This window comes from Saccostrea cucullata, unplaced genomic scaffold (genome assembly GCF_032062105.1).
Source record: "Saccostrea cucullata isolate Sc308-1 unplaced genomic scaffold, CSIRO_AGI_Scuc_v1 ctg354, whole genome shotgun sequence".
Lineage (NCBI taxonomy): Eukaryota > Metazoa > Mollusca > Bivalvia > Ostreida > Ostreidae > Saccostrea > Saccostrea cuccullata.
This window is the reverse complement of record NW_026940030.1, coordinates 348,729-367,925: the sequence shown is the minus strand read 5'-3', so window position 1 is coordinate 367,925 and position 19,197 is coordinate 348,729. Positions and strand designations below refer to the sequence as shown.

The 19,197-nt window shown below is 34.6% G+C and overlaps 2 protein-coding genes across 2 annotated transcripts; both read right to left on the bottom strand.

Moving 5' to 3' along the window:
• Positions 1–386: 386 nt before the first annotated feature.
• LOC134254564 (heat shock 70 kDa protein 12A-like) lies at positions 387–7,385 on the bottom strand. Its single transcript, XM_062737092.1, has 4 exons — positions 7,062–7,385; positions 5,673–5,894; positions 3,430–3,583; positions 387–1,495 (listed from the first exon to the last, which is right to left on the bottom strand). The coding sequence occupies exons 1-4, from the start codon at positions 7,383–7,385 to the stop codon at positions 438–440; spliced, it is 1,758 nt and encodes a 585-aa protein (XP_062593076.1). The 3' UTR covers positions 387–437.
• A 2,635-nt stretch (positions 7,386–10,020) lies between these two features.
• Positions 10,021–13,862, bottom strand: LOC134254578 (deoxycytidylate deaminase-like). The gene is made up of 5 exons (XM_062737107.1): positions 13,762–13,862; positions 13,327–13,436; positions 12,932–13,067; positions 12,330–12,543; positions 10,021–10,221 (listed from the first exon to the last, which is right to left on the bottom strand). Exons 1-5 carry the CDS (start codon positions 13,775–13,777, stop codon positions 10,176–10,178), a joined length of 522 nt encoding a protein of 173 aa, XP_062593091.1. The 5' UTR covers positions 13,778–13,862; the 3' UTR covers positions 10,021–10,175.
• Between the last annotated feature and the right edge of the window lie 5,335 nt (positions 13,863–19,197).

Sequence of the window (19,197 nt, the reverse complement as noted above, 5' to 3'; positions counted from 1 at the left end):
GGATAACTTTCCAACGTAGATGTATAAGAAGTTAAGTCTGCGTTGTCACCATAATCAGAACTAGTCGATGTCTGAACTCTCAGTTTATTTACAATTTTAAAGATGTGTAAAACACTAATTAAAAATCTATGCAGCGCTTAAATTTCCTTTCTAAAAAACAGAAGGGATTTGAAGGAAACTGCGCTCAAATTTACATATATTTTATTTTTTTCCGACTAACCGATTATGGATTTCCTAACCGATTAGCATCGTTCCGACCGATTAATCGATTAACCGGTTACAAATTGCCATCCTTAAGATTAATATATGGCAATGAACTCCACATATATTTATAAACGTGTACAAAATAGAAGATTTGTTATATTAGTAATTTAAATTTACAAGTGGTAAATAAATAATGTCAACACACTTGTCCTTCAAACTTCAGGAAAAAACATTTAAGGTTCATCTTCAAGAAACTCAAATTGTCTTGACGTTTTATCACCGGTCCTTACAACCAAAGACTGAACCTCTATTTCAGTGTCCCCAAAGAGCAAGCTAACCTTGACTTTTCTGTCTAATCCGCCAGTAGTGTCTTGCATATCGACATCATAACTTCCTAGATATTTGCATCCTGGATCATCTATATACATGGGGTTATCGTTTTCTGATTTATACAAGGAAATCCGCATACTCGTTTGGTTAGATTTTAGAGGGGTATATGTCTTTTCTGCTTGTGCTACGTTCAGCTTCAGTTCATCGTTTTTCTTTACATGCCTGCTGAAAAGGCCGTCGCATTTGTCCACGCCATTTACTCTGAACTTCTTTGCTTCTCTGTGTATTTCCGGGTTGAAAGTTGTAGAAGAAGCAATTCCGTACGTTCTTTGAGCAATTCGACAGTCGATGATGGTTGGGTTCTTGCCGAAAAGCACAGCACCCTTTAGCACAGCCAGTCCTGCTTCCTGAGGTATTATGACACGATAGTTTGAACAGAAGGCTCCTTTTATTGCATCTTGCAAGACCTGTGACTCTGAAAATCCACCCACCATGAGGATGAAGTCTACGCCTCTTGCCCTCTGTGAACCCAGAAGTTCTCTTACGTGGTCAACAACTTTGTCGCAAGTGGGTTTAAAAAACCCATCAAAAGTCGAACGGCTTATTCTTAATTTATCTGATTCTAGCCTTATTTCCCCGTTGTATTTGGAAGATGAAATCATTCCCTTCAGGTTTCCACACATGTCTACGAAACTTAGTGGTATTTTCAAAGTGACAAAGACGTCGTTGCTTTCGTTAGTTTTTCTCTTTTTTATTTCAAAGTCCCTGAATAACTCGATGTAGTCGGCCGTACATTCATGACGAAACTCCTCCATCAAGGTTTCTCCAACAATATGTACCAGTGCGGCCTTAAAAGCGTTATCAACGTTGATTCCACCCCAGTCACCACCACTGGCCTTCGCCAATTCTCGGATCTTTCCGCCGTCTTTTACCTCATGAATAGTTATGTCAACTGTACCACCTACGAATAGAGTACATCGGTTTAAAAGAATCACTTGTATAGAACAGTAAAACAATCTAAAGATTCAAAAAAATCTACATGTAAAATGCTATATTGTCTTCATCAACAAATGTAAAGATGGTTTCAATGTTGCGTTTGCCGATTTATTCTAAAACAAGTCCTTACTTTAGCCTTTCGTTCGAGATTTATGCTGTTTATAGACGACGTACTTATTTTTAGTCATATATTGATTCTATATATCCTACTAAACTCAAAATAATGGACACCACAGTTACAGACATATTCAATCTATATCAATTGGTCGTTTTACTACAGAAATGTATTGATGGCAAACTAACTACTTAACTTATAATTATATGAAAAAGTAATTACTTCAACTTCCCTATCGCCTACTTCCCCTGTTATATGAAGCAGTATACCGATATATACCCGCGTCATCTTCACATTGTTTTTGTTTCTAATTTGATACGCAAAGGCATGTTCTGCAGACGAGCACTTTCTAAACCAAGACAGAATACTGACAAATAAGTTGATTAATCAAGGGCACTAAACACTGTCGTTTAAAGTCAACATTTAGCGAATTATATGGTCGATAAAAAAAAACAAGTTTATTACATTCATTTCCTCTTAATGTCAAGCGCTGAATGACATTCTCCATACAAATTGTTAGGTCATTATTATACCCCACGCTTGAAAAGAGTGAAGGTATATAATAATTAGAATGTCCCTCTGTACGTCCGTCCGTCTGTTACGCTTTAGGGTACCCATCTCTTATCCGCAACTCCTCTTATACCACTGATTGAAACTTTCACAGAATCTTTATTATGTCGTCCCGAACGAAGTCGGGGACGACATATTGCGATTTTTGTTGTACAAGCTGTTTCTCGGATATGGCTGGGACAATCTTCCTGAAACTTTCCTTAAAGGAGGATCGCTGGTTGTAGTTGTGTTGTGTGGTCATTCAGTTTCAAATTGGCTACCTTTGCCATGGAAACCTGCAAAAAGCGACAAATTTTGTCCGCAAGTGTTCTCTCTGGTCCCTTGAACATTCTTCATGAAATTTTATTGATGTAATGATTAGTATCTGTAATTGTGCTCATTGGATTTAAAAATTAGAAATTATCAATAGTTTCCATGGAAACATGGGAAAAGTGAAAATTCTTTAACTTGGATTTTTAAATCAAAGTACTGAAAGTACTGATACGAGTTGATGGTTGTCCAAGCTTACCTAATGGGTATTGTTTTAGTGACGAAAAAAATGACAGTCTTGTTCAGTTCGGGGCGACATAAGCTACTGCTTGCAATAGCAGACTTTCTAGTCACATATTGCCATTGTTCACATTTTATTTTACATTTTGATCTGCCACATGTTTCGAGTTTCCAATAGTAAAACATTGACACTGCCATTATTTCTAAAGTCTTGAAGGGTACCCATCTCTTAGTAAAACCGGTTTTCATTGGGATACTTAGCCTTCTCTGGCACTTCTAGAGCTTGTGATTTTAGTGGCTAGTGTTTTCCCTGGCTCAATGGGTTAAAATCGAATAAACATATACAAAAGAATACAAAAAACACATCATGTGTATGGATAAAGAGATGAACAAATACTAGTATATGAATTACAGGGAACTTATGGAACAGCAAATGTAAAATGGAAATACACTGCAGAAAACTTTGTCTATCAAAAAAGAAGAAATGTGATGGAGAAAGAAGGTGAATGGGTTAACGTGGAGAAAAAATACAAGAGGTAAAGGATGGAGCTAACAGAATATAGAAAGGGACAGACGGGGAGTTATAGATGCAAGATATTCTTCTATGAAGATGAAAAATACACATGTATCAATTACTTATTTGAATTATTTACTAAATAAAGATTTACAATTAAATTTTTCTACCCCTCAAAGAACCAATCTAATTAGACTGTCAAAGAACAAACCTCCTGCGTCCAGAACGAGATATTTGCTGCCCACTTGAAAAGAGTCTATTCTGTTATCACTTCCTTTGAGTTTTTCCACAGGTAAATGCTTGCACCAAATGGAAGCCGCCTCTGGTTCTAGTGCGATTCGTAGTTTGTCTCTGTCTATACCTGCCTGATAATGCGTTATCATTATCCTTAAGTAGGTCGTCTGGACGATTTCTAAATAAGGCAGTCAAGAACGATAACTGTGAATTGCTATTAATACACGGAATAAACAAGACACTAACCAGTCTGACCAATCAGATAACAGCATTTAGACTAACCCATGAGAAAATAAATAAAACACGTGGTTTTTAAGTTTTTTGCTCAAAAGATTTTTTTTAGAACAAACTTTTTGTAAACTTTATGCGCATTTGGGAATAATATAATATTTATGACAATTCTACCGTGAACAAACACGACTTGAAAGCTTAGAATACGTTTTAAGTGGGATAAAAAAATCTGTCTCTAGGAGGTAGCAATCCCAAAAGTTTAACTTACGTTAAAAAATTGATATAAATACGGTAAATTTTCAGTTTTTAGAGCCTGGCATAAAATTCTTATCGAAAAGATATCAGTCTTTATCATTTTTGAATGTTTATTACAGAATAGTCCATGCAGTTTCTGATATATGCGAGGTACATGTAAGATATTGGGATAAAACGCATTCATGTATAATTACAGATTCTCTTTTCTCCACGTTATACGCCTTTCCTTATGCCCATTTAAAGTCTGCATAGCTAAGTATTCGGCGCTCATGAAACCCGTGATAGTTTAAAACTATACTGACACGCAAAAGAAACGCAACATCCTACTTTAGGGGGAAATAATTATGTAAAGCAAAAAAAATTGTATCTTAAAATTATGGATATCTTCACTTTGGTAAACATTGGTAATTTAATGGTTGAACGATTTTCATACCATAACCGGAAGTCAAGTTTGAGTCTGCTTAACAAAAATCAAAAATTGCAAGTTTAACAAAATATTTGGCAATATTATGGAGTTTTAAGGGTTTTAACTGTTCATCACAAGTAATGCAGCAATATTTCAAAAAATAAACTCTCCTTTCGTTTCCTGTAACGATGCTAAGGCTTCTTGAAAATGGCTTAAGTACGCATTTCCATTGCTCTAGCTGGAAAATTTCAATTTAAAGGTGATGGAGAGTTGCTGATTCAAAAATTTAAAACAAACGTCTCAAAAGGGTCTTACGTATCATATTCACTGAGGACAGTCCTTGTACCGGAAGTCCAGGGGTTGACTACACTGCTCTAAGTTAGAGAAAATTCGACCTAATCATCTGAAAAACGTGCATTTAAAAATGACAAAGAATAATTCCTTCGCTAAGATCTCAATATTGATGAACCTATTGTATCGTAGAAATTAAGCTGCAATTGTTGTTTAGGGCAGTCTTGCACGTTTTACTTGAATGGCTGGGAGGGGGGTGTTTTAACAGTCATGTGTTACTTAGTAAAGTAAAAAAATAAACATTTAACATTTTTATCAAATCTCTGATGTTCTGAAAAGTGAGTTTAGCCTAACTGTATTCATTTTTGAAAGTCTTAAGATAAAAAAATCAAAAAATTGTAGATTACTGCTTGTTGCGTTTCTTTTGCGTGTCAGTATATATGTGTATAGTCCATACGATAAACACTTGTGTGAGTTGATCTATATACACATGGAATTTAAGCATCAATGATGAAAATCGGGTGGCTAAGTAAAATTATATTTTATAAACATATAGTATATTCTGGTAAATGTTATAATTGAACTTGATAAAAACTTGTTGTTGCGATCTATACCTCTGTAAACGATTACATTCTATCGTGAATTATTTTTTTTTTCTTTACCGAGATAAAAATGTCAAGGTTGTTCACGGTAAAAATGTTGGGAATACCTTATTCTTCAAAAGTTTTCATCTTACTTCTACAAATTTTTTGTTTAAAAAATCTTTTTGAGGAAAAAAAACAAAAGCACGTAATAACTTTTTGTTCTTTGGGGTGTGTAAAAATGCAGTTGTCTGATTGGACAGAAAAATAATTACGTGTACTTGATGTACATTTATAGCAACTTTCGGTTATCGTTCTTGACTTCCATATTTAGAAATCGTCCAGACCTGTTAAGTGCTTTTTATCATTCTTTAGAATTCTTAAAAATACTTTTTGTTTATATATATAATATATATACACTAGTATAGACATTATAGAACTATGGGTATTATTCACCTTTTCTGCGGCCTGTCTCATGAATTGTTTAGCAGGATCGTCCCAAATTGCGGGAACAGTAACCAGCCATAGGATATCTGTCTCCTCAACTTCATGGGCTGCTCTCTGTTTCACATCTTTTAAAAGGTGTTCTTTTAAGTAATGTATGGCGTGTGTAAAAATCTCTACAGCAGGTACTTCTCGATTTAAAATGTCTGGAACGGTTGTGTTCATCGTTAGTCGCTGGAAAAAAAGTATTGCAATTTTTGAAGAAAAAAAATGGTCATTCATTTTTCATTTCTGTCATAACGTGCATTATTATACAAAATACTACGTAGGTACTTGTTTGCAAGTTTGATCAATAAAGTAACTTGGGTGGTAGTTTCTGTAAAATGATATTGCAATTTATAGATTTAGCTTTATTGACATGCATGTTTTCAATTTCAGGAAAGCAACTGCAATGAACGCATTATCTCCGAAGGAAATTAAAATACATATCACTGTATTAGTACATGAAACATATGGAGATAACGAACAGTATTAAAGATCAAAAGTCCTTTAGACAATACAAAATAGGAGCAGTGCAAACAAGGACCTCCAAAACATCGGAGATGGATCAGGTGGCATTAAGGAATGAGCATCCCATGCCGACCGGTCACACGCGCCGTGTGCTCCTTGTAATGATCGGGAAATAACGCAAAAATCCGTCGTCAATTCAGTGTATGAATAATGGACTAACAATTAGTATGAAAATCGTCAGTCAGCATTTGACTCAATGATAAATTGTATACTAGTATTTGCTAACAAGGTCGTTATATCGACCATAAAACTTACGAAATAATGACTTTAAACGAGACTGCTGATATTCTTGTTTCATTAACTTGTTTGTCAATAATTTACCTCGTTTTAAAAATTGTTCATGCGTAGAGCTTGGCTCTTGCGTATCGAATCAACTGAGATATATAAACTCCATATGCAGGTGATGACGGTATATTGCTGCATAAATAAGGTTGACGATAGAAAAGTTAAAGTCATCACGTTTATCATAGAGCTTGGTTGTTAAATTACCATTAACATCTTCTTCAAGTAAAATATCCAAGTATCAAACAAACTCTGTGGTATTTTTTACCTCACGTTCAACAGGGTATATCGTATAGACATAGGAATTGTTAATTGACAATACGTCGTCGATATACTAGAATCTAAATGTTGAGTTGAAGGCCACAGCAATTTTTTATCTCTGATATATTTTATGTTTTATGATAAACATAAGATCCAACAGTACTGGATGAGTACGTTTAATGTTGGGGTAATGGGAATAAACTATTTCCTGTTGGAGAAAAAAAAACTAAATTCATCCTTAAAATTATTACCTAATTGAAGTTAAAAATATATTTTAACATTACAAACCCCTCGGCGAACTTTTTCATAGAGCATCATTTTGAATCGATAAAAATAAAAATGATCTTCGTGTTTCTCTTCTTCTGCGAGATCTGCATATTGGTCCTCAGCATCGTATCCAAAGGCGACAAACTCTTTGTTCTCATCCAGCAGGACAGTTGTAGGGGCTTTAAATGAGATGATACTCCCTCTCCCTTGCCAATGTGGACAAAATAATTGTGGAGGATCTTCCTCTAGTTCATGTCGCATTCCATAAGCATATCCCGAGTATGTTGTTCCAAAGTCTATGGCTGCTACCATTAACATGTTTTCTCCCTTTTCTCTCGAAGCCATCTATACGAATTGAATTTTTATAGCATAATAATGTTTTACGTCAATAAAAGTTATTTTCAAAGCAAAACTTGACTATCTTCATACGTAATGAATGTATGTAACCTCCCCTTTCTCGATTAAAACGTAAACCAACACAGGCTTTAGAAAGTATTCAGAAATCAGTATTTGGTAAAAATTTTAATACGATTATTTGATATGACCAAATGAAGTTAGCTTTTGAAAAAACAAAATTCTTACCTTAGATATAAACTAAAACGAAAGTACATGTAATATCAATAAAATGACCTTAAACTTTATCTACCTGTGGGGACTTGATTTACATGTACACAACATACTTGTAACGTGAGGAAGTTGCTTCTTTGTATTTTTAAAGCGGCACACATTTTATTTGATAAAATCATCTGTTTTTTTAAATGCCCGTCATTCAATGATTTTAAAACTGTACTTCACAACAAGTGTAGAGGTAGCTACAGAACTGTAGCGTTAAGGGTTATGTATCTACTAAGCCCAGTATGAATTTGACCATAACGCTACAAATCCCGTAATGCAAAAAATGTGCAGTTTATGTTGCATGAATTATTGCGCATTGTTAGGGAGAATTTCTCCACTATCCAGCAATGGTCAGTCAACTACCTTTCACTTCTTAGTTTTAAACACATTCTTTAACCAATCTGTATATTTTATATACCTCCGAAGTCCTAACCCATTATAGTTTCAGCCTTGATTTGAATTTTTCTGAAATCTGACAGACAATTCAAATCAAGCTATTCATAGTTTATCACCTGTAGAAACGAATATAAAGCCTTAGGGTTGGAAGATAAGTAAGGAGGCAGTTGGCTAACCATTGCTGGATAGTGGAGAAATTCTCCCCAGTAGTGCGCAAAAAATATTGCACCATCAATTGCACATTTTTGCAATACGGAATTTGTAGCGTTACGGTAAAAAACTAATATATAAATACATAACACAACAGTTTGCAGCTAGTTCAGAGGAAGAAATTCAATTCACAGTGAAAACGAATTTGGCTTTAACGTTGAAGTGTGTTTATAATGAGTTTTTTAAAAAGTAAAAAAAAAAAACGTACATTTTACACTTAGACTCGTATTCCTACAAAGATGCTAGTTCGTCAAAGCTATATGCTTATGGATTTTTGGTACAAAGTGTAAAATTCGTTTTGTATGAAAAAAAAATGTTCTGTTTTCCGAATGAAATTCCCAATGTGGCAAGTACATGAAAACAGGGAAATTGAGCCAATCTTTCACCATCTTGTAGCCTATGTAATAACAGTCAAGAGAGAGTGTATGATCGAAACCCCTTAAAAAAAATCGAAAAATATGGTTTTGAGACAAATATGAAGATTTATCAATCAAGAAGCTCCACAAAAAAATACAGAATGGGAGCAGAGCAAATACAAACCTCTATAACATCAGAGGCCTGATGAGGTGACAGGTAGATGCAAGCAATCCCTGTCGATCGGTCTTACCCACCATGTGCTGATTATCGTGATTGGACAAACGGTAAACTCCGTAGACACTTCAATGTGAATACAATAGCTTAATAATTTGTATGCAAAACATCAGTCAACATTTGACTATCATTATGATAGACTGTATTAGCTAACAAGGTCGTTTCGACTATAGAATAGCTAAATGATTGCTTTTATCGAAACTCTTTGATATCCTTGTCTCAACTACTACGCGTACTCGATAGCTTTCATCATTTTAGAAATTGTTCATGTGTATATCACACTTTTGCATATCAAATCAACTCCATGGGAAGGTGATAATATATAAATGTTGCATGTAGTTGAGTGTAACATTGAAAATTTTCACCCCAGGAAATCCATTGTCAATCGAGGCGCAGACGAGGTTGACAATGGTTTTCCAGGAGTGAAATTTTTCAATGCTACACTCAACTACATGCAATATTTATTATATTATACTGAATGTTTTATACAAATACATATTACAGTAAACCGTGCGCGCATAAATTCCGCGCAGTCGCTATTTTTTGTAATACCACCCGTCGTCAAGCAATGTTGACTGTTGCTACGCAGGAGGGCGTGGCTTCATTATTCAGCGGGTAGTAGTGTTTTTTATCAAATGTTTCTCGACGAATCAGATTCAAGTAATTTACATGAAAGTATAATATATAATTTAGTATTTTGTTACTAAAATGAAGGAGGCAATAGAAAATGCATTCAAACTCATTACGTTTATCGTCAAAGTTTTGTTTAAGAGTAGATTATCATTAATGTTTCTTCTAGTAAATCATCTAATTATGAAACAGAAGTGTCCGAATCCTTGGTATCTTTTAATTCTAGTTCAACTGAATACTCCAAGTGTATTAAATCAAAGCAGGAATGAGAATAAGGGATACGTTCACAAATTAATATTTAACCATCCTAGGTAATTCAAAAAGTTTTCCGTTTATATTGAAAACAAAACTGGAAAAGGGCATTTCTTAAACCCTCTCTCGCACTATGCACCCTTTAAAAACCTGGCCAGAGCCCCTTTTCAATCATTAGCAATATTCATGCTGAATCAAAGACTTGTGTAGCTACTTTCACACAGAACTGTACTTCAACAAACCATTCAGTATTTGTTACTTTACAAGGCACAACGCCAAAAAAATTGATCTTATCACTTTCAACATCGTACAAAAACTGTTAATCTCTTATGGATCCTCAATTTACTGGTAAGTCACAAATAAATTATATGTCTTTAGGCCATTGGGCTCTCTTTTGCCGCTTATAAGTTTTTGCCAGATATCTGTTATCTTTTGTCTCTGTCAAAGTTTACTTTTCAGATGTCCATTTCCCGATGGTATATAGCGCCTGTAATGAAAGAAAACTAGTATCAAAACATATAGAAATATATGTAGTATCATAACAAAAAGGGAAGGGGGAGAAGAGAAGGAATCATTTTCTTTAATAAACATGAGGCACTGTGAGCACTGAGCTCACAAATTGATAAACATAGCTGATATAAGCTTGCCCCCCTCAATAAAAACTTCTTTTTTGTTTTTGCTTGTCATGGACGTTTTGGTAGTGGATAGTACACCCAACCGAAAACGTATGGCTGTGCCCCCCCCCCCCCCCGAACTGATATTGTTTCCTACGGGCCTATTAATGTAAATGGAGTTGCAGATAAATTATGGTTTTCCTTAGGGGTTACAGGAAAGGCATATTCATGTTTCTAATTTTCCAGTCTTATATCGATACAATTTATCCCAGTGAGCTTGAAATAAAAGATTCCAAAAGAGTCTAAAAGAACAGAGTCTGACGCATCTGTTCCATTTTTGGATATTTTTCTTGAAAAAGACGACAATGGTATTCTAAGAGCAAAGCTTTATGATAAACCTTATGAATTTACCTTTTCATTCATTAACTTTCCCCACTTATGTAGCAATATACCTTCATCACCTGCCTAAGGGGCTTATATCTCCTTAGTTGATTTGATATGCAAGAACAGGCTCTACATATGAACAGTATTATTTTTTAAAACAAGGTAAGTTATTGACAAGTTATTGACAAACACGTTAATGAAATAAGAATCGTTTATAGTCATTATCTTGTAAGTTCTGTTCTCGATACAATGACACTGTCAGCAAATACACTCTATCATCAAGTTAAATGCTGACTACGTTTTCCAAATTAATTGTCAGACCATTATTAACACACTGAATTGTCGACGGATTTTTTCGTTCTTTCCCAATCACGACAAGGGGCACATAACGCTTTCTTTTCAATGTAAACTTAAAAAAAGTAGGGTTATGGTAAATAACTATAATGAAAATAATGTAAAAACTAGAAGTCTCTCTCGATACTGTGGCTCTACTGGTTTGTACTTATAATAAAGGAAGAGAAAAGTTACGTAGCAGTTCACTGTTGGGATTTAATACTTTACAAAAGCAACAATTAGAATAATGATCCTTCACTGAAAGAAAAACCTAGTGAATTTAACTAGTGTGTTTCGTAAAGCGTTGGTCGTGATTAGTAAACTTTCAGTTTACTGGTTAAGATAGCGAGTTGTGGAGCGGGGGTCGTATAGATACTTAGATACCTAGTGAAAGTTACTCATCAATTCTAAATTTACTAATCTTATCTGGTAAATATACCAAATATCTGGTAAAACTTCTATTAAGGTAGTGATTGTATGGACAGTGAATCTACTAGTTTTCTTCGTGACATTAACTAGTTATTTTTTACAGTGTTGATTGTCTCTTTGTGTGGCAAGATTGCAATAATACTACAGATGTACGAATAGTTTTTAATAAAATTTTACAGAATTTTCAATTTTAGTTACCATGACAACATCAATCATCAAAATCAAAAACACAAAAGTAATAATTATGTATTTCAGTGTAGTATACTTGCATGTCAAATTATACTATAATCAGACTAAAACTGTATTTGGAGTGGCATTTTGAAAGTATTTGAAAGTATTTCACACAAATTTCTATTTTTAGTAACCACGGCAACACCGTTCATCGAAATCAAAAACAGATATATTATCGCTTAAGCTCTTCTGGTCTCTGACCAGTAGAGCAAATGACTTTAAAATTGCATTCATTCACAAAAACATTCGTTGTAAGATGAGTTGTGGATAAGGATGGCAATTCCCAATCGTTCAATGAATAACAAATCGATGTTTTGTAAGAGGAAACCCCAAATGTCTGTAAAATTAAAACATTAAATAGGATCTGAGAAATGGCACTAAGTTGTGTATATTTTGTGAATTCTTTTAATAAATTGGATTTAGTGGTGTAAGAATATTGCGAGTAAGGGATGGCTATCCCGAAACATAACAGTAGGAGGGCTGCTCGGATGGACTCCCTATCTCTAGATGCCTCCCACTTTTTAAGAGAAGGGGGGGGGTAAAATAATGATATTGAATTCCATGGTTATACATTAAACACGGTCAAAGAAAGTTCTGTTGATACCTGACAATAATCCCGGCTTTCTGGAACATGTATACCGATGCTTTGGCTTCGTCTTTGTGGAGATTCTTGTCGTCATAATACACAACTTCTCTTATACGACTCTGTATTATGATTTTGGCACAATTGTTACAGGGAAACAATGTTACATATATTGTACAACCCCTGATGTCCGCGGACAATTTGTTCACGATGGCATTCATTTCGGCATGACACACTGAAAGTATATCAGGAGGTATACATGTAGTTCTAGTGTCCAGAGCAACATTAGTTGAGGAAATTAATTATACACTTGTAGATATTAAATAGCTGTCTAGTTTTTTTAATTACATGTATCATTTTACTTTATTCATTTATCTATTTATTTATTTCATTTACTTAGTATTCTGTTTTGTATATGATAAATCAATTTACTCGCGTATTAGTTTGCATAATTAATGAGCATAACGCTTTATGGGGGTATTACCTTATTTGTAGTCTCGGACATGAAAGTATTAACTTGAATGATACTTGTATGAAAACCATACCATTACTATCATATGCTACCAACATTGAAGTAAGACGTATTTAATATCAAATGGTTATGGTTTATGGTTAGTACCTACCGAATAACTTTTTATTATGGAGAGGGTCCTTGAAACCTTTACCCCAGGGCATTTCGTCGTCACTACAGCCATTGGGCATTCCATTGTAACCTATCCCTACGATTCTGTTATCTTGGTTAACAATGCAGGCACCAACCTTCAATAAAGCAAGTGTAAAACAAAGGTTATTTTATGTAAGATATTTTACATTGATTTGGTAAATATTTGGTTGTATGTTAGGGAAAGCGTTATAACTATTAAAGTGTGCTAAACAGGTATATATTGACTTGAAATTTCTTCAGCTAACGACACAGGATATAAGTATATACATGTACTAGACTGACGTTATTTTGTTGAGTATTTTCCTTCATTTTGCAAATCGATATTATATAGAAAAAAGATTGTGAATAGTAAACCTGTGTTACGGGGTCTTTGCTTCTTTCTGCTGAAATTAAGGCCACTCTCATAAAGTACTCGTCCCAGCCTATGTAACCCGTCCTTTTGTTGCCCAAATGTTCAGGGGCATCTGGAAAGATTAATAGATCAATACCTCACCTAGAATTTAAATCGGTTACTTGATTCCGTTTTTGTTGAACTATTTTGTCTTGTTTTTCAATCGGTTGTGAACATGCGTGCATTCTTTCATTGGCCTGTGTTTTTATAACACAAACTGGAATACAGTATCTCCTCGGGAACATAAATCCACATATTAAACCTGCCAGGATGTAAATTGACTGACAGAATGTAATCATATATTCAAAATCACTTCTTGTATGTAAATTTCTTTCTCATTCTATGGTGCCATGTAATGATCGATATGAAATATACAAAAGAATAGCATTCTTATTTACCTTTACTTTGTGACATCCAGATTTACAAGGAGGCGGAAGTGTTGATCTTCAATGATCTATGTGCACGTGAGCCATTCACGATCGAAACCTTGCGTTGAGGGTAACTCTTTCTTTTGCTTCGTTGCTTTTAAATATAGAATAAGATTTAAATACCCAAATACGAAAGACCTACCGTAAATTATTTATTGCTCCTAAAAGTATAATGTCAAGAACGTTCAAGTTGGTCAACCGTCATGATGATAATGGCTTCCTGCAATAAGCAAGCTAAGTGTTGAGTGCATGGTATTATCACTACATTTGAATTTGAAGCCATTGATGTAAGAACAACCCTAGAGTTATTTCAACCTATCCAAACAATGTCAATTTCACTTAATACGCAGCATTACTTTAATATTAATTATTATGCAGCATCGAAGGATGAAGAGGGGAATCTGTAAATTTAATGGTTCCAGTCCTGATGTAACGAAGGAAAAAATTATCATGCTGTGTTTTTTTCTTTTGATAAAGGCTTCCTTAGGTACCATTAATTTGAACCTTTGACCATGACATTGGAGTTAGACCCACTTTTAATAATCCTCAAACTTAGCCTTTGAAAGGTTTGTGCTTATGGCATTCGTATTCAAAAGAAGTCTTTTCTTAGAGTAACAGCATTTTTAAGTATATTTTTACCTTGAACTTTTGACTTACATTTGATATATTTCATCCTTTGCCATAAGCTACCATGCAAGGGCATCTCTTTTTCACGAATACATCTTGTTTTATTTACAAACTAAGTTACTGAGTGTTGAAGTTCTGGACATTTAGCAAACATCTCCGTTTCATTCCACAAATCTAGAAACCATCTCCTTTGTTATGAAATAAATTAGGAATAAGTTTCGTTCTACAAATCTAGCAGCCATATTCGTTATTTAAGGAATTACTGTCTATTATAGTACAGTATGCCAGGGCATCAACGATAGTGGGAAACGTGGGATGATTTGCATAACGGGCGAAACCCATTATGCATAAATTATCCCACGTTTCCCACTATCTGTTATGTCCCTGGCACTATACTAGCTAGACAGTGATTCCTTATATTTCCATTTAATTGTGAAAAAAATTGTAGATTTAGATTTTTAAAATGTAGACCAATACATTTGAATTACTCCAATGTCAATTTCATTAGTCCTCGCCCACTAGCTGTCGTCAAACACATTTAGACAGCTGCACGAGATTTACATGCATATTTAGCCTCCTTAGCTCCTGACCTATCGTTTGCCTTATTTACATTCCTGTAGCATTATCAAGAAATCAACTCCAATAACGTTATAAGAGTTTTCATAGAGAAAACAAATAGTAAATATTAACCCTAATCCTAAAGAAAATATTTTAAAAATAAATGAGGAATATGTTTCATTCCACAAATCTAGAAGCCATCTCCTTTGTTATGATATTTGAATATCTTTCATACCTAAAATCTAGAAACCATCACCTTTATTATAAAATGAATGAAGAATATGTTTCATTCTACAAATCTAGAAAGCATCACCGTTATTATAAAATAAATGAGGAATATGTTTCATTCCACAAATCTAGAAACCATCTCCAATATGATGAAATTCACACAAGGCACGCTTTCATGATATCCTTTGTTCCATAAACGAGGAATAAGTTTCATTCAATAAAACCATCTCCCTAGTTTTGAAATAAACGAGGAATATGTTTCATTCCACACATCTAGAAACCATATCCTTTGTAATGAAATTAACGAGGAATATGTTTCATTCCACACATCTAGAAACCATTTCCCGTAATGAAATTAACGAGGAACATGTTTCATTCCACACATCTAGAAACCATATCCTTTGTTATGAAATAAACGAGGAATATGTTTCAATCCACAAATCTAAAAACCATATCCCGTAATAAAATAAACGAGGAATATGTTTCATTCCACAAATCTAGAAACCATCTCCAATATGATGAAATTCACACATGGCACGCTTTCAATGATATCACCAACTTCTAGAAACCATCTCCAATACATGTATGATGAAATAAACGATCTCCTTCCTTTGTTATGAAATAAACGAGGAATATGTTTCATTCCACACATCTAAAAACCATTTCCCGAAAAATTGACCATTTCCTGTTTCCTTTGTTAAAATAAACGAAATAAACACATCTAGAAACCGTATCCCGTAATGAATTAACGAGGAACATGTTTCATTTCACACATCTAGAAACCATCTCCAATATGATGAAATTCACACAAGGCACGCTTTCAATGATATCACCAACTTCTAGAAACCATCTCCAATACATGTATGATGAAATAAACGAGGAATAAGTTTCGTTCAACAAATCTAGAAACCATCTCCTTTGTTATGAAATAAACGAGGAATATGTTTCATTCCACACATCTAGAAACCATTTCCTGTAATGAAATAAACGAGGAATATGTTTCATTCCACACATCTTGAAACCATTTCCCGTAATGAAATGAACCCCCTTGCTTGTCGTAAAAGGCGACTAAGTTTCGTTGAGACATACAAATGTGGCACGAAACCAAAGGCCGTAAGTCTCCTTTGTTATGAAATCAGTGAAATTTTCTGGAGAGGGACGTTAAACAGTATACAATTAATCATTCAATCAATCTAGAAACCATATCCTTTGTTATGAAATAAACGAGGAATATGTTTCATTCCACACATCTTGAAACCATTTCCCGTAATGAAATAAACGAGGAATATGTTTCATTCCACAAATCTAGAAACCATCTCCAATATGATGAAATTCACACATGACACGCTTTCAATGATATCACCAACTTCTAGAAACCATCTCCAATACATGTGTGATGAAATTACAATGCAAAGAGAAATAACTCCAGAAAAATTCTCGGTAAAATTGAAGTCTAATGCTCAATTATAATCTTTTTTTCAATCGCAAATGTGAAATGATTGTTTTCAGTGTTAAGTATAGTTCACGGTTCTGAAACATAATTTATCGCGTTTACTATGGTTTACAGAAAAACATAGATTAACGTTGTTAACTATAGTTTACAGTCCGTAAATTATAGTTTACAATCGATAAACCTAGTTTATAAACTGTGAAACTATGTTTAGCTCATTTTTGTGAATTTGGCGTGCCATATAAAACATACATACATGAGATATAAAATGACAGAGTTCTAATTACTTCATAAATGTTCTGGGTTTTTTTTTCATGTAAAATTTATAAGTGTTCGTAGAAAATGTTTTTGTACATTACAATGTATGTGGTACGTTATATGTCGTTTGAAAATACGTCAACACATTTTAAGAAGTAAATCTCACACTTCGTCTCTCTCTCTTTCTCTCTCTCTCTCAAGCAAACCTATATAGTCAGGTTGTTAAAAAGTTCATTGATTAACTACACATCCAGAAAGTTTTTTCTTTAAAGCTAACAATATATGTATATAAAAACTTCTTACTTTGGTTGTAGTACGTACATGTATTAATTTAAACACAAGGGATCGGAACAACCTCAAGAGCCGGGCGGAAGCTGTACAATATGTTCGTTAACGACTTGGCGACCTTGACATTTTGTACATAGGATCTAGTACCTAGTGTATTGTTGCAATCTTCCATCTGTAACGAACTTTTATGTCTCCGTTTTTGCTCCTAACAATAACAGAAAAACAAATTATGTACTTTAATAACTGTAAGTTGTGATTATATCATCATCTTCGTCTACACGGCCAGGACTCAGGCCATAGTATTCTCTCCATGCAGTATTAAACATTAACGAGGCCCACGGGCTTTATAGGTCAGCTGAGTATCATGTAACAACTTTCCAACAATTAAATTTGGTTTGTGTATAAACTGTTTTAAACCAGAGGCCATGAAATTCATAATTTTGATAGAGGCACCATTGCTTATCATAATAATCTCCGAGGTAGATCAGAGTAATTTAACAGAAAAATTGCACTTCCACTTTATAACCAGTTGTGCACCCCATCCCAAAAAACCACTGACCCTAGAACCAAAATTTTGGAAGTTTCATTATATATTTTATTTTATCATAAATGGTTTATTATAATACCATCTCTCTGAAAATGTCTGCATTGGAAAACCCCCGGGAGCGATGAAATTAAAAAAATTGGTAGAGGTCGGTTATATAACACTTTTGAACATTTTCAGCGCCATGCCTAGTATAACAAGCCATGACAATCAAATCTTTCGAAAATTGCATGTATGGGTAAATAAAACAAAAATTCTGAGTTTCTGCCTCCCTTGGACCTGAGGGGTGGGGCAATTAAACTCAATCAGCATAGGAAGCTTTATGAAAATATCTTGAATGGTTTCTTTGGAACCAAGCTACATGTCAAGAGTGATGGCTGGAAGACAGAAAACCGAAATGATACACACTCCACGTGCCTTGGCTGTATTCCTTGTGGGACATAACTAAAGACAATTAAGGCACTAAGCTCACAAAATTGATACACCCTGCTTTGCAATTCTGTATGAGTGTAATGGCAGTGTTTTTTGCTCTGGAAAATAAAAAAAATATCTTTATGATCAGAATATAAAATAGAAGTGAGCAATATCACTGTGTATTAAATATTCTGTTAGTCTCATTAAAATTTACTCAGTTTGTAGATAAGAGATGTAAAATAAGAGGAAAAAAATACTAGCAATCACGATTTGTAGTAAGGTTCATTTAATTGCATTCAGTGGTGAAAGAGGAGTTGTGGATAAGGGATGGCTACCCCGGAATGTTAGGAGCATACAGACAGACACCCATAGCACTATATAGTATATACCCCCACTTGTCAAGTAAGGGTAAATTAAAAGAACAATAGCTCTGATTCGGTGCTTTTTATGCAAGTCTTTAGGCAGCATACTGCAAACAAACAATTTTTTTTTATACTTAACCATCATTTCTAATAGTGGCTTTTCTACATATGTAAACTGTCATCTTCTACCCTTTGTTAATTTAAGATATGTCAATTTAAGATATATTGTAACTGTAACGGGAGAGGAGAAAATGCAGGGGACAAGACCGTGATTCGACCAACTGAGCTATCTAGCCACCGGCGATAAAACACAGCTGACCGCCACATTCCTCCCTCCTTAAAGGTCTTTGGCCCTCCAAAGACCCCAACCCAGGCTCATCCCTGGCAGGTCTTTGAACTGTCAATTCCAGGGCATGGCACAGCACCAAACGTAACGGGCGGGGAGAAAATGCAGCGGACCAGGATCCCGATTCAGACCTGGGCCCCCTGAAACTCCGGTCAGGTGCTCTACCAACTGAGCTATCTGGCCACCGGCGATCGAAACCCAGCTGACTGCCACATTCTTCCCTCCTTAAATGTCTTTGGCCCTCCAAACCCATCTGACGTCCACATAACAAAGATCAAAATACAGGGCAATAATTTGCTGTGAGAAATTGTATTGCAAAATAAACTTATCA

What these genes read in the sequence shown, in the direction of transcription:
- LOC134254564 (XM_062737092.1), bottom strand. Translation starts at nt 7,385, where the DNA reads ATGGCTTCGAGAGAAAAGGGAGAAAACATGTTAATGGTAGCAGCCATA. An exon ending in ATGAAAAAGTTCGCCGAGGG is followed by an intron (nt 5,895 to 7,061) that starts GTTTGTAATGTT and finishes CTTTTTTTCCAG; the next exon opens with CGACTAACGATGAACACAAC. An exon ending in TCTCGTTCTGGACGCAGGAG is followed by an intron (nt 1,496 to 3,429) that starts GTTTGTTCTTTG and finishes CTCTATTCGTAG; the next exon opens with GTGGTACAGTTGACATAACT.
- LOC134254578 (XM_062737107.1), bottom strand. An exon ending in GCAAAGACCCCGTAACACAG is followed by an intron (nt 13,068 to 13,326) that starts GTTTACTATTCA and finishes GCTTTATTGAAG; the next exon opens with GTTGGTGCCTGCATTGTTAA. An exon ending in CCATAATAAAAAGTTATTCG is followed by an intron (nt 12,544 to 12,931) that starts GTAGGTACTAAC and finishes ATATACTTTCAG; the next exon opens with TGTGTCATGCCGAAATGAAT.